The sequence below is a fragment of the Podarcis muralis genome, chromosome 4, assembly GCF_964188315.1.
Source record: "Podarcis muralis chromosome 4, rPodMur119.hap1.1, whole genome shotgun sequence".
Taxonomy (NCBI): Eukaryota; Metazoa; Chordata; class Lepidosauria; order Squamata; family Lacertidae; genus Podarcis; species Podarcis muralis.
The window spans coordinates 974,575-989,562 of record NC_135658.1 but is presented as its reverse complement, the minus strand read 5'-3'; the positions used below and the strand labels follow the sequence as shown (position 1 = coordinate 989,562).

General features: G+C 55.8%; 2 protein-coding genes across 5 annotated transcripts in view; both read left to right on the top strand.

Annotated features, from left to right (window-relative positions):
* The window catches only part of LOC114589761 (uncharacterized), a 498,312-nt gene that overhangs the window by 163,773 nt on the left and 319,551 nt on the right, over window positions 1-14,988 (top strand). The gene's annotated exons all lie outside the window — the stretch shown is intronic.
* The window catches only part of FHIP1B (FHF complex subunit HOOK interacting protein 1B), a 32,332-nt gene that overhangs the window by 12,280 nt on the left and 5,064 nt on the right, over window positions 1-14,988 (top strand). For both annotated transcript variants that reach the window (XM_028725458.2, XM_077927836.1), the window contains 8 exons: window positions 4,145-4,490; window positions 6,922-7,551; window positions 8,863-9,021; window positions 10,512-10,598; window positions 11,031-11,198; window positions 11,559-11,638; window positions 12,571-12,740; window positions 13,303-14,202. In XM_028725458.2, the coding sequence (XP_028581291.2) occupies window positions 4,347-4,490; window positions 6,922-7,551; window positions 8,863-9,021; window positions 10,512-10,598; window positions 11,031-11,198; window positions 11,559-11,638; window positions 12,571-12,740; window positions 13,303-14,202 (2,338 nt within the window). In that variant the 5' untranslated portion in view covers window positions 4,145-4,346. The remainder of the gene's footprint in view (window positions 1-4,144; window positions 4,491-6,921; window positions 7,552-8,862; window positions 9,022-10,511; window positions 10,599-11,030; window positions 11,199-11,558; window positions 11,639-12,570; window positions 12,741-13,302; window positions 14,203-14,988) is intronic.

The following is a 14,988-nucleotide window of genomic DNA, read 5'->3' as shown; positions in this document are numbered from 1 at the left end:
ACGGTTTCATAATTTTGGACCTGGCAATATATCGCAAATCATGATGTATGATTCTGTGCTATGCAAAAATCACCGTGCAGGGAAAGCTGTGAAGCCAGCTGGTGCCTCTTCATAGCTCCATCCTTATTTCAGACATCGTGATGAGATACCGGTATATCGCGATGTTTAGCTGGTGATCAATCACAATATCGGAAACGATATCTTGCCCCCCCCCCCCCGGCTCTTCTCTGCCTCCGCAATGGGCACCTGCAATCCTTCCGAGCCCCAGGTGCTGAGATGGGCAGGAGGGGCCTGCTGCTTTGCCCATGTCCAGGGGACACCTGACAGGCACAACTGGCTGGCCCCTGTGAGAACAGAGTGCTGGGCTTGGGGCCCCCCCTTGGCCTGATCCAGCCGGCTCTTCTGAGAGACCCTGCTACCCATGCCAGACCCTCCAGGCAGGAGCCCTCGTGGCAGCCGGGATCTGTGCCCAGCCTGTTGCAACCCAGAGACCTCCGCCACTCCCTCTCTTGCTAGTGCAGAAGGCGGCAGCCTCTCTTGGGCGGACTTTAGACTTTCCCTGGCCTTGAGGCGGAAGGAATTTCCCCCGGTTTATTTCATCTGGCCAGGAAGGACGTGTTTGGGATACGTGGAAACGCCTTTCCCAGGCCTCTGACTTGCGCCAAAGAGCCCCACCCTTGGCAGCAGCGGGAGGGAGGGAGGGCTTGTGGGTGAGGGCAGGGCCTGATCCCGCTGCTGCTGCCAAGGCTGCTTCTCCTCCGTTGCCAAGAGGAACCCCCTGGGGGGGGGGACACCCAGGCTCCTCCTTGGCCTGCGTTCCTCCTGCTTGTTTGTAAGGTGAGAACTTGGCTCGTCAGCCGTGGGTCGCCTGGCATTCTACCTCCCCGCTCCCCCCCAGCTCAGCCTCCCCTTGGCGGGGGAAGGAGATACCAGGCAGAGGGGCTGCATTCGGATCCTGCTCCTCTTTTTTGTGGCATTTGGGGGAGCTTCCCTAGAAAGAGACCCAGCACAATAAGGAGAAATGCAATTAAAAGCAGCGCCTCGTTCCTCTTCCGGGACTGAAATAGACCACCAGAAGCAGAAGTGGCTTTCAAAAAAAGAAGTGGGGGGAATTAAGTGTCTCCTGCAATAAATCCTTGATCTCTAGGTCAGAGGGGCTCAGAGAGAAGGCCAGGGGGAGGGCTGTCCCCCCCAAAAGACCCTTCCCCCTTGGGCTCAGCTGCTGGATCCCCTGCAGTTGCTGGTGGCCAAAGCCCTGGCAGGTCTACATGAGAGTAAGTGGCTCTTGCAGGGCTTTGCATAATGCAGCCCTTTCCCTGGAAGACGCGAATGTTTCGCAATGGCCGTTGGCCGAGGGGCCTTCAGAGCAGAGCTAGCGAAATTCAGCGTTCATCTGCAGCTTGGCCCCGTTCCCAAGAGGACCAGCGGGAAAAGAGGCCGGACACGAGAACTCCCAAGAAGCCAAATGTTGGAAGATTCAGAGGGAATGAAAGAAAGTCCTTTTTCATGTAGCGCAGGGTTAAACTGGGGGACTCCCTGCCGCAGGAGGCGGGCATGGCCAAGAACTCAAATGGCCTTGAGAGAGGGTGAGATAAATTCATGGAGGGAGATCCGTGGCTCCTACGTGGCTCAGGGCCTCCACGCCTTCAGGACTGACCTACCCAGGCCTTCCGCTTCTCCCTGAGGCCCTTCTCTGGGTGCCCCCCTCCCAGAGAGGTCCGGAGAACAGGCCTTTTCTGCGGTGGCTCCCCGGTTGTGGGGCACTCTCCCTGGAGAGGCTCGCCTGGTGCCATCCTGAAATGCCTTTGGGCGCCAGGAAACAATCGATGGCCTGTGAAAGTGAGGCAGAGAGGACTTTTTTACGATGATCATTTTACTATTAGGCTGTCTGTCAGTATGCTTTGTTTTATATTTTTACCATTGATGATCTGTAACGCGTTTCTAATGTTGTTAGATCTGACATTCGGTCTTTGGATATTTGGCTGCTCCCAGTCGCCAGTCTGGCTGCCGCATTTTGGATTAGCATTCTGGACCCTGCAAAGTGGGCCAAGTTCTTGAGAGGCTGCCCAGGTCACCCAAGGGAGTCTCATGGGTGCCGAGTGGGGATTTTCACCCTGGTCTCTCGCAGGTCCCTAGTCTGCCTCTCTAACCACTGTGCCACACAGTCTCATTTGAGATACCTGGTGTTTAGGATCTCTGAATGGTGGCAGCCAGGAGGGATTTGTCCTGAACGTCTGAGAAACTGCTTCTGAAAATGTGTCTTCCGTTTGCTCTCCGGATGAGTGGGGGGAAAGAGATGGTGACATATCTGTGGGGCATCTCTGGGGCAGGCGCCTCAGACCTCTGTTGGTGGGGAGAGAAGGAAGGAGTGAGGTTTTAGATCGTATCTTGGCTTCACACTCCTCCAAAGAGCGGTTCTGCAGAGTCTTTTGGGGCAAAGAGGGAGCCATCGCTGGGCTGAGCAGGAGGTCAGGGAATTGTAGGAATGACAGCGGAAGAATCCCGGGCAGGCAGCCTTGCAGCTCAGCTGGCTTGAAGCAGCGGCAATGTCTGCCTGGCTTTCTGTCCACTGCAGAGCTTCCTTCTCGGGCGCAGTCTACCAGTGGCAAAGACTGGATTATGGGGTGTTTCAGAACTAGCTGGAGGTGGCCCTTGCCCATCATGTCTGGAGGGTGGCGGCGGAGGGGGGGGAATGCTGTTTCTTTTGTTTGAAAAGTTGCTCAACATATATTTTTCAGATAAGCACACATATATAAAAAAGAACAAAAAAGAAAAAGAAAAAAAATAAGAAGAAAAATTGGAAGAATTTCTTCCAAATTTATTCTACAAATATCTCAATAATAAAACTTCATTGATTGACTTCCATCACTTACACTGCACTTCCTATCTGCTTATCTGAAAAATATATGTATGTATTTGTAGGTGTTTTGCTTGTGTTTGGTAATAATTATGTTAAATAAAAGAAAAAAAGTTGCTCAACATTGGAGTGGGTGGACTGGATGACCCTTGGGGTGCCTTCCAGCTATATGATTCTATGATTCCTTGGAGGTTTTCAAGCAGAGTTTGGATGGCCGTCTGTTGGGGATTCCTTAGCGGAGCTTCCTGCACTGCCGGGGGTTGGGCTGGGTGACCCTCGAGGTTCCTTCTGACCCTACAATTTTGCAATTCCTTTGAAAGTTTGGAATACAACATATATATATATATAGATGGATGGATCAATAGGAGAGATTGTGGAAGGTAGATATTAAATTTGTAGCATACTTAGGGAGAACACCATGAAGATGTTATATAGATGGCATTGTACCCCCTTGAAACTAGCGAAAATGTAGAAAGGGGGGTCACTGATTTGTTGGAGATGTAAAATAGATGTGGGGTCATGTGGTGGACTTGTGCAATCATTAGGGAATTCTGGGATAATATCTATAATGAATTTAAGAAATTATTCACTTACCTTTAAAAAAAAAACCAGAGATCTTTCTTTTAGGCATTTTACTATTAGAAATTAAAAAAGATATAAGGCCGCTGTTCGTGTATGCCACCACAGCAGCAGGAATTCTTGTGGCGAGGAGGTGGAAGAATGAAACAATCCCGACAGTCACAGATTGTTAGAATATTTACAACCAGCAAAACAGAAGGGAAGAGTTAGAGGAGTATTGAACCGGAAAATATTTGGAGAATGGAGAATATTTAAGGATTATATAAGATCATATTGTGCCAACCACACCATATTAGCAGAACTTGAGTGATACTTATAAACACAACAAAGACCGTTTGTGGAGTAGACCGGAACAATATGAAAGAATATAAAACTGGGGACGACGGGGGACGACAGTATAAGGAGTACAATGAAAATGATTGGAAGACTCATTTTGTCAGAAGTCTTTTTTATTTAAGTGCTTAATTAAGTATTAATTAGGAAGGTTAAGGTTTTTTATGTACATAAATTTGCTGTTTCTTCTGTTTTTTCTTAATTGTTTTTTCTTTAATTTTCTTTTTGTAGTATGAGATTGTAAATTCTTTGAATAAGTGTGTAATTTAAATTAATAAAGATTATTTTTAAAAATCATAATGAAAGAGTTTTGACACCCCAGTTTGAGGTCACGGCTCCCGCTCACTTTTTCCTCCCCACGTTCTGTTTCCGCAGGCCGGGGCTTCCTCCAAAGCAGCATGGCGCCCCCCCTGGCCACAAGGACCTGCCGCCCCCCCTCCTTGCCCGCCCCGTGCCCAGCAGCCGCCCTCGGAGGAGCCAGTCCAGCGCACGGCTGCCTGTGACCCCTGACCGCTCGCCACAGCCTCTCCCCCCCCCCCCCGTGAACCCCCCCCCCCCCGCAGCACTGCCCTTCCCGATGGAGAGGATGAGCTGGCTGAGCAAGCTGAACCCCCGGGCGGGGGCCGGGGGGCACCGGGGAACCCGTGGCGCCAGCCTACAGAGCCCCATGGCGGCCGACCCCGAAACCTGCCTCATGGTCTTCAAGAATCACTGGGTCCAGGTGAGTGGCTGGCGGGGGGGGAGGGGACGTTCTCCCCAAGAGAGGCTTCGGGGTGGGGTGTGTGTGCATGGACAGCTGTGGAACTCACTGCCACTGGAGACTGTGGTGGCCGCTTTAAGAGGATCAGGCGAATTCATGGAGGAGGAGAGGGCTATCGAGGGCTAGTAGCCGCAGGGGGTCTGCTCTGCCCCCCCAAAGACAGGGGCAGCAACGTTCTGCATCCTGGGTGCTGGGAACCATAAGAAGGGAAATGTTTTTGTGTCTGAGTGTGTGTGTTTTCTCTCTCAATATAATATCAAAAATTATACAAATTACCGTATTTTTCCCTCCATAAGACACACTTTTTTCTTCCTAAAAAGTAAAGGGAAATGTCTGTACGGCTTATGGAGCGAATGCGTGGTCCCTGGAGCCGAATTGCCCAGGGGCAAAAAGCAGTTCATGTTTTGTTTTTGTTTTTTGAAAGAGGGAAGGGGGTGTTGAAACAAAGCCTGGTCGTTTGCCGATTGGGGAGAGAGATAAGGGACGCTAGAGATAAAGGAGGCTGCCTGGGAGGGGGAAGAAGAAGAGTAAGAAGAGTTTGGATTTGATATCCCGCTTTATCACTACCCTAAGGAGTCTCAAAGCGTCTAACATTCTCCTTTCCCTTCCTCTGTGAGGTGAGTGGGGCTGAGAGACTTCAGAGAAGTGTGACTGGCCCAAGGTCACCCAGCAGCTGCAGGTGGAGGAGCGGGGAAGCGAACCCGGTTCCCCAGATTACGAGACTACTGCTCTTAACCACTACACCACACTGGGAGGGGGGAGGTAAAAGCCCATGGGTCCTCAGGATTTTTACATTGGTTCACCTCAGATTCACCATCAGATCACATAGCATGTCCATGGCTATAGCCTGCATCAAAAAATTGTGCATCCACTGTTTCCTGGGGCTGCAATGGTGCAAAAATGTGGTTACAAAGCACAGATCCACATGGATCCTCAGGATTTTTGCATTGGGTCACCCCAAATTCACTATCAGATCACTGTTTCGTTTAGAATATATATATTTTTCTTGTTTTCCTCCTCTAACAACTACGTGTGTCTTATGGAGCAAAAAATACGGTATGCATTTGTTTACAAGCTGCTGCAGAGCTTCCCCAGCTTTTCTTGTCGTTGACACACTTTTTAGATGCACATCATTTTGCGACACAGTAATTCAGTTTTACAGGTAAACCGGAGGTTAAACTAACCTCTTTCCAGCTTCGGAAGGAGGGCAGAGGGTGTGAGACGCTCCTGCACATGGCAGCCGACACACGAATGTGTCAAGACACACAGTTTGGGAAGCTCTGCCCTACGATGTACAGTGGTACCTTGGTTTTTGAACGTTGATGAACATTTTGGTTATTGAACGCCATAAACCCAGAGGTAAATGCTTTGGTTTTCGAACATGCCGCACGGCCTCCGCTGAGTACAAGATCCTGGGGCCTAACTGTCGGCTATCGAGTTTTCGGTTTTCAGACGTTTCAGAGATCAAGGCGTCTTCTGGAACGGATTATGTTAGAAAACCGAGGTACCACCGTATTTTAGAAAAGAGTCTGCAATGTCTCCCTGTTTGTGCCCCTGTGTATGGACAGGAGGGGGAGAGTTTGGTGGTGCAAATATCCAGAGTGGGGGGGGGGGTCAGGTGGGATTGCTGTGAGGAATTATGAAAAATGAAGCAAGCCATTGTGTCTGCGATGAAAGCATTGCTTGACTGGGTTTGATTCATTGATGATGGTTTCTGATCGAATCCCACAAGCCTCTGCATCTCTGCCCATTTTCTCTTCTGTTCATTTTCTACACCTGACAGGCACGTATCAGCATTCTATACACAGGCCAGTTGCTTCGCTGGGCATCCTCAGTACATATAGATAATAGGTTACTTTGGTGTGGTTTAATCTTTAGAGAGATCTTAGGGGCCAGGAAGAGAGTTCACAAGGAGATGGTAAATCCTGCCTCTTCTGTTTACGACCTCTGGGGTTTTGCTGAAAGCATTCCTCCTTTTATTCCTATTTTATTGACTCTGAACTACATATGAATGCTCAATTAGGAAATAGTTTCTTTGTAGTTAAAAGAATTTCTTCTGATCTGACTTTGTCCCACGTGGGGTTTTTGAAATGCTCAGAGGGAGTCTGATTGGTTCTTACAAACACTGTATAAAAAGTTCTTTTGTGAATAAAACGACCTGGGCCAAGGGGGGGGGGGAGAGGATTATTATTATTATTGGCACTCCTCCCAGAGCCTTGCTGGTCAAGCCTCGTGTGTATTCTGTTAATCAGAGTCCAATCCTTCCTTGCTTTGGGAACGCCACAGGAGAGTTTGGGGGCATCCGCGAGAGCAGACGTTCCTCTTGCGGAGCCTCCAGCCCCGGAGGCAGTCTACCTTGGTTTCCGTCTGACTCTCTCCCTCCGCTTTGCAGGTGCTGCGCATCCTGGAGAAGAGCCCGGCCTCGCGGGGGGCGCAGGGGGGCGCGGCGGACGACCTGAGCGCCGTGCGCAACCACACGCTGCAGATGCTGACGCTGCTGGCGGAGGAGCGCCCCCGCGCGGAGGGCTCCCCGGGCCCCATCCTGGAGCTGGCGCTGGCCGAGAACGTCCTGGGCCGCCTGCTGGCCTGGCACCTGCGGCGGGGGGAGCCCCCCGAGGAGCGCAAGGCCGAGCTGCTCAAGCTGTACGAGATGCTCCTGGGCCAGGCGCACCAGCCCCTCCTGCGCCACCGGCCCGTCCTGGGGCCCCTCCTGCGCCTGCTGGGCCTGTGCGCCGGCCCGGCCTCGCCCGCCCTGGAGGGCAGCCTGGTGCTCCTGCTGCACCAGCTCTGCGTCTCGGCGGCCCGGGAGCCCCCCCTGCTGGAGCTCTTCTTCCACAGCCCCCCCGCGGCGGGCGAGCCGGGCCCCGCCAACCTGCTGGTCTTCTCCCTGCTGGTGCCCTTCATCCACCGCGAGGGGCTGGTGGGGCAGCAGGCCAGAGACGCCCTCCTCCTCCTCATGGCCCTGTCCGCCGGGAGCCACACCGTCGCCCGATACATCACCGACAACTCCTTCTTCTGCCCGGTAAGGAAGGGGGCAGCGGGGGGGGGGGAGAGGTGGTGGGCAGAAGCCTTGTCCCGAATCAGCTGTGGCTCCTTCATTGCAGGGGTTGGACTAGATGACGTCTGGGGCCCCCTCCAACTCTGTGATTCTGTGAATGCCTGGGGCAGCAGGAGCGTGGAAGGCAGTCTGGGCAACACAGAGCACGGGTGCCCTGGCCTGAGGGGCTATTCCAGGGTGCCCCCATGAGGACTAGGCACATGGAGCGACAATACGCAAGCAGCAAAAGATTTGTAAAACCTTGCAGTCGGAATCCTACATGCCAAGGCTTCTGTTCCAACCTCCCCAGACAATCCTGTGTAGATTGAAGAAATAATAATAGTAATAGTGATGATGATGATGATGATGATAAATTTATTACTTATACACTGCCCATCTGGCTGGGCCTCCCCAGCCACTCTGGGCGGCTTCCAACAGAATATTAAAACACAATAAAAGATCAAACAGTAAAAGCTTCCCTAAACAGGGCTGCCTTCACATGTCTTCTAAAACTCAGTTTATTTCCCTGACATCTGATGGGAGGGCGCCTCTGCCTGGTTCCCTGTAACCTCACTTCTCACAGGGAAGGAACCGCCAGAAGGCCCTCGGAGCTGGACCTCAGTGTCCGGGCTGAAGGATGGGGGTGGAGACGCTCCATGGACAGCTGTGAGTCCAGAATGACTCCCAGGCTGCGCACCTGGTCCTTCAGGGGCATAGTTACCCTATTGAGGACCAGGGAGTCCTCCACACCTGCCCACCCCCTGTCCCTCCAAAACAGTACTTCTGTCTTGTCAGGATTTGACCTCAATCTGCAGAGTCTCCAACCCCCAGGCCACTTTAAAGGATCCTAGGATCGTAGAGCTGAAAGGGGAGCCCCAGCTGTCATCTAGTCCAACCCTCGCAAGGCAGGAATCTCAGCTGGATCATGCGTGTTGGACGACCATCCAACCTCTTCTTAAAAACCTCCAGGGAAGGGGAGTCCCACCCTCCATTCTTAATAATAATAATAATAATAATAATAATAATAATTTATTTATTTATACTTCACCCCTCTGGCCAGGCCTCCCCAGCCACTCTGGGCAGCTCCCAATAGAATATTAAAAACACAATACAGCATTAAACATTAAAAACTTCCCTCAACAGGGCCAGCTGCCTTCATGGGTGTCCCGTGCTCTTTGCATAGCCTCTCTTCTGGGGTGGGGGTGGGGGGAGTCGCCAGGAGTTTTGCGCCTGATAAATCTCGAACGCCCCTTTCCCCCCCCCAACGCCCTCTCTCTCCTCGCCCCCCCCCCCCAGGTGCTGGCTACTGGCCTGAGCGCCCTGTACTCCTCGCTGCCCCGCAAGCTGGAGGTGCGGGGGGACGACTGGCACTTCCTGCGGCGGGAGGACTGGGTGGGCGTCCCCTCGCTGGTCCTCTTCATGAACTCGCTGGAGTTCTGCAATGCCGTCATCCAGGTGAGTCCGCCTTCGGGGGGGGGGGGGAAGGGGCAGGGGCTGGCTGGCTGGCCTCCTCACACCCCCAACCACAGCTCTGGCAGCAGCTGGGCCCTTTCTGGGACAGAAAGCCACGCGCAGAGGGAACTGGTTGCAGATCCTGTACGGCAGGGGTTGGGCTGGATGACCTTTGGTGGTCCCTGCCAACTCTGCAGTGCTACGATCCGTTGACTAGCGGGGAGACCCAGGCTGCCGGGTTGTATGAAGTTGCACCGCAGGTTTCGCTGGGTGCAGAGACCAGGAAAATCCAAGGTTGGGTGGGTTTTGGGGTCTCTTGGTAGCACTTGTGGAGGCTGCACAGAGTTAAACGGTGGAACTCCCTGCTGCAGGACGCAGGGCCAGCCGCCCTCCTGGGTGGCTTTGAAAGAGAACTGCTAGAACAATGCAACCTGTGCTACTGATAGAAGTAGTGCGACTCATGCAACACACTGGCGATTCATATGCACAGGACAATAATAATTCTACATACTTTATCAGCCTTCTGAGAAAAATACAAAACATTAAACAAAGCCACAAAGACTTGTGAACTACCCAGCCTAAAATGAACTTATAATGTCTGGTTTCAATAGATTTTCCAAATGCTTAACTCAGTCTTTTGGATAAGTTCATCAAGATGCCAACGAAAGGTAAGTTAGGTGATATTCACAATACCGAGAGATGCTAGTGGAGTTGTGGGTAGATGTTAATGAAGTTGTAGACAATGAAGTTGCAGACGACAGGGTGCCAGCGTTTTGCACCTGTTTCGCCCTGGCAGTCCAAAGAATCAAGAGTCCGCTGTTTGCCCCCCATGGGGCCCTTTAACTGGGGCTTGCAGGTAGCCCACTCCCAAGGTGGTTTTCTGGGCTTCTTCAGTAACCTAATCTCAAAGTCTTGATATGTATATTGATATTCCATTTTATAGAGAATACTCCTTCTTGACTCAAGCTTAAGAGACTGATTTGCTGAATCTATTGAAACCAGACATTATAAGTTCATTTTAGGCTGGGGAGTTCGCAAGTCTTTGTGGCTTTGTTTAATGTTTTGTATTTTTCTTAAAAGAGAATTGGGCAAAAAAAAAAAAAAAGAGAGAGAATTGGGCAGATCCCACGGCTACTTGTTGCCAGTCAGAGCTGGCAGTTTAGCAACAAGGACCCTGCCAGGTAGGATAGGCTGGGAGAAGGCAGGCCCAGGGTCACCTTCAGCCAAAGCTTGGTTTGAACCCTGGTCTGTGAGGTCCAGGTCCGACACTCGCACCCAGAGCTTTCCAACCTTTTCGTGTTGGTGACACTCTCTTTTGCCTTCCGGTTGCTGGAAGCCAGCAGAGGGGAGGGGAGCTCTCGCACTCGGGTCCCGCTTGCGAGTTTCCCCGTGGGGCATCCGATAGCCCCTGTGAGAGCAGGGCGCTGGCTTGGCTGGGCCCCTGGCCGGATCCTGGGGGTGCTTCTCACCTTCTCTCCCCCCCCCCCCGCCAGGTGGCTCACCCGCTGGTCCAGAAGCAGCTGGTGGATTACATCCACAACGGGTTCCTGGTGCCGGTCCTGGGCCCCGCCTTGCACAAGGTCAGTTCACGCCTGGGCTGGGGTCGGGGGTTGTGTGGCCTGGCCAGGGAGGACCCCCCCCCCTACCGTCCGCTCCCTCCCCCCCTGGCTTCCCAGAGCTGCCTTTGGGGCAGGTGAATAGCAAGCCTCCTCCCGCCAGATCAGTCCTGCTGCCGGAGCACGCCTGGCTCAGAACTGGCTTTGCTTCTCACCGCTCAGAACTGGCTTTGCTTCTCACCGCCAAGCCAGTGGGGAGCGAGGGCAAAGAGGGACCGAGATGATGTGTGGGACTGAAGCAGGGGGGAGGCATGAGCCCCACCAGGACTGGTCCGGCTTCTGCCCCCCTGCCGTTCCTGGGGGTTGGGCTGGATGCCCCGCAGGGTACCACCTGGCTGGTCCATTCTGGGGTGTGACAACCCCCCCCCCTGATCCCCCCTCCCTGCCCCCCCCCAGACCTCCATTGAAGAGATGATTGCCAGCACGGCCTACCTGGACCTGTTCCTGCGCAGCATCAGCGAGGCCGCCCTCCTGAAGACCTTCCTGCGCTTCCTCCTCCTCCATCGCCACGACAACAGCACCATCCTCGACACGCTGGTCTCCCGCATCGCCAGCAACTCCCGGGTGTGTCTTGGGGGGGGGGGGACTCATCCCTTCACGTGGGGAAGACCCCGAGGGGACAGGGGCAGCAGGGTTGGAGTCAGCCGTGTGCCGGAAGCACAGTGTCGTACCTTGCAGGGCTGGTGTTGGCCGCTCTTTGCTCCTGCCCTGTCCCACACAAAGGGGTCCTGGGATCAGGGCGGGCGGGCGTGGGCTCATCCCTATCCCGGGAGGTGGGTGGGCAGGAAGACATCCTCCCTCCCACAAAAAGAGAATTTGATTCTTCTCCTCGTTGCCCAGGGGGTGGCTTGGGGGCTGTTGCTGGTGGGGGGAGCCTTCTGCCCCACTGCCCCCTTCATTCCTCTCTTTCTCCCCCCCCCCCAGCTCTGCATGGTCTCGCTCAGCCTCTTCCGGACTCTGCTCAACCTGCACTGTGAAGACGTCTTGCTGCAGCTGGTGCTCAGGTAGCCCCCCCCACCCCACCCCTTGGCTCTCTGCCTCATGTGATTGTCGGAAGGGACCCCCGAGGGCCATCTAGTCCAGCCCCCTGCGAGGCAGGAACATGCCGCCGTCGGGGATCGAACCCGCAACCTTGGCATCCTCCCGCTCTCGCCAACAGAGCCCTGGGCTCCCTGTTCCTGCTCCCAGAGACTTCGCTGGTGCGGGGGCTCCCCCTGGTGGCGCCATTGGCCCTCTTCACCCATCAGCCTCCTCTTTGGGTAGCCTAAGGTTACCAGATTTTTTTCCCAAAGAATCCGGGACACTTTTTTTTTGAAAAGAGAAAAAAGTTATTTAAAAAAAGAGAGCTCCCCTCTTTTTTCCTCCTTCCTCTTTCTCTCTCTTCCTCCTCCTCTCCTCCTTCTCCCTGCCTTGGCTCCGGGGTTTCCATGGCCCCGGAGCGCCACAGGGCGGTCAGCCTGGTGGCTCGATTCTCTCGCTCTCAGCTCGATTTGGGTCGCGGGGTGGGGGTGGTGTTCAGCAGTTCCCCCAGTTGACCTGCCAGGCGTCCCCGGTGCCCCCTCAGCAGTGGCACCCGCCATTTTGCCTCGCCAGAAGCCCCCATGTCTTCCCCATGTGTCTTGTGCCGTTGAACCAATCACGGAGCATTCATTCCCTGCTAATAAATTTGCAACGCTTATAATATAAATCTGGGGACATTAAATGAAATCCCGGGACAGATTTGTGAATCCGGGGACTGTCCCCAGGAAACGGGGACGTTTGGTAACCATAGGGAGACCTCCCTGCCCTTTTCGGGGGTTGGCATAGATGACCCCGGGGTTCCTTCCAACGCTACGATACTGTGGCCGCCGTGTTTCTCCGGCTGCGCTTCCTGCCCCGCCGGGGTGGGCTGGATGGCCTTTGGGTTCCCCTCCGCAGCTCTGCTTTTCCGCGGCAGGTACCTGATCCCCTGCAGCCACGTCATGCTGAGCCAGCGGCGGGCGGTGAAGGAGCTGGACCTCTACGGCAAGGCGGCCAGCAAGTTCCTCTCGCTCGTCCCCCAGTGCTGCCGCCCAGAGAGCCCCCCGCCCCCCGAGCGAGAGGAGGAGCACGCCACCTGGTCCAAGGGTGAGCCTCTCGCGACTGGGCAGTGGGGGGGGGGCTGGAGGGGCACGTGAAATGGGCAAGGGAGGCCTTGGCACCGACGACATTTGTGGGGCTCCTCTCTGCCTTCTCCCAGTTTGCAGGCTGGGGGGGGGGGCAGGAGTGAGATCCTCGCTGGGGGTCTGGGGCAGTGGAGCCTGGAGGACTTTTGCGGTGGGTGCTGGACCCACGCCTCTTTGGGTGGGGGGAGAGGGCAGCATCTTCCTGCTGGGGGGTTGCAAAACCGCCTTTACTCCCTTTTTGTGTTGAGCAGGAGTTAACTGAACCGCAGAACTGCAGATTATGACGGGATCCCCAAAACTCATCTAGTCCACCCCCACAGCTAAACAGATGGGGTGGGTCTCCCTTGCCGGCCAGGCAAAGGGGGCAGAAAAAGGGCGTGTCTTCCAGGCATAATCTCAGGGTTGTGGGTCCCACATTGGGGAAGAGATTGCTGCCTTGCAGGGGTTTGGACTAGATGACCCTCGGGGTCCCTTCCAACGCCACGATTCGGTGACCCCCCCTTCTCTCTCTCCCCCCCCCCCAGGTCACGGCAGCCCCAGCGTGGACTCCTCCTCAGTGGTGACAGTGCCCAAGCCCTCCACGCCCTCGCGCCTCTCCTTCTTCATGCGCCAGCCCAGCTTTGGCCCCGATCCCGCCGGCCCCGCCTCCCCCCGCTCCCCGGGGACCCCCGTCGGCAGCCCCTCCCACCGGACCCCCCCTCGCTGGGAGGAGGCCTGCGAGTTGGAGGGCAACTACCTGGAATACCTGCGCGACGCCCGCCTGAACGTCGACCGCTGCGTCTGGGCCTGCCGCGTCTGGTCGGCCCCCTACGACGGAGAGCGGCCCCCTCCCGCCAGCCTGGACCCCTCCCTGCCCCGCCAGGGCGACCCCCTCGCCTACACCTCCTTCCAGCCCGGCGGGCACCCGGGGCCTGCCTCCCCCCGGACTAAGAAGCGGGGCGCTCCGCCCGAGGAGGGGGCCGCCCCCAAGGGAACCCCGGACGCTGGCACCTCGCCCCCCGCCGCCTCCCCCGGCAGCGAGGACCCGGGGCCCCTGCTGAACGGGGCGCACTCGGAGCCCGCGCTCATCAAGAAGGTCCGCCGGTGCCCGCAGGAGGGGGCCGTGGTGGAGAACGGGGGCCTCCCCGAGACCCCCGGCCCAGACGAGTCGCTGGCGCCGGCCAAGAACGGGGGCGCCCACCCCGTGGAGAGGTTTGCGGCGGAGCTGCGGCGCCTGGAGGACGAGATGGCGAACGGGGGCCGGGAGGAGGAGGAGGAGCCCCCCCAGGCGGACCCCCTCAGCCCCGAGGAAGAGGAGGCCTATCGCAGCTTCGCCGCTCCCCCCGAGGGCAGCCTGGGGCCCTCTCGCCTGGCCGACCCCCTGGCGCAGATTGTCGGCAGCCCCCCACCCACCCCGGGGGCCCTCCCCAGCCAGCCGTTCACAGGTGAGTCGTTGGGGCACCCCCTCCCCACCCTCTTCCTTGGGGGTCTCTCTGGCCCCTGCTGCTCCTGGAGGCCCCCCACCCTCCAGGGGTCCCCCTTGCCCCCCCAAGGCTAAGTCTGCTGTGCAAGGTGGGAGTTTAGCCTGAGTGGGGCTTCCCCAGAGGAACTTCTGGAGGGGATCAGAGGGGTCAGAGCTGGGCAGCAGATGGTTGGGGCCCAGTGGATTTCGGGGGGTCCTAGTTCCCTTCAGAAGGAGTCAGGGCACATGGGCACTTTGCCCGCTGCCCACTTTGCCCGCCCAGCCTTGGGCTCCATTCCCAAAGGCAAGTGACTCCTTTCTCTTTCTCTGCTTCCAGTTTCGTCCGTCTTTTTCTCCTCTGCTTCCCCCTTTTTTGTCCTTTTCCCTCCTATTGTATCTTCCTTTTCTTGTCTACTTTTCCTTTTCCCTCTCCTTCCTTCCTTCCTTCCATCCATCCATCCATCCATCCATCGTTCCTCTCCTTCTTTCTTCTCTTCCATCTTTCCTTTCCTTTCCTTCCCTTCCTTCCTTCCTTCCTTCCTTCCTTCCTTCCTTCCTTCCTTCCTCCTTTCCTTTCCTTTCCTTTCCTTTCCTTTCCTTCCTTCCTTCAGACCCCCCCCCCCAACCTGGTCTGTGTGCGTTGTTGTTGTTGCTGCTGCTCCTTTCCTGCTCCTGCCTCTTCTCCGCCTGCCCCCCCTCGCCCCCCAGCATCTCTCCAGTGCAGGCAGGGCTGGTCTGGGTCCGATGGGGCTCCCACCCCCAGGAGCCA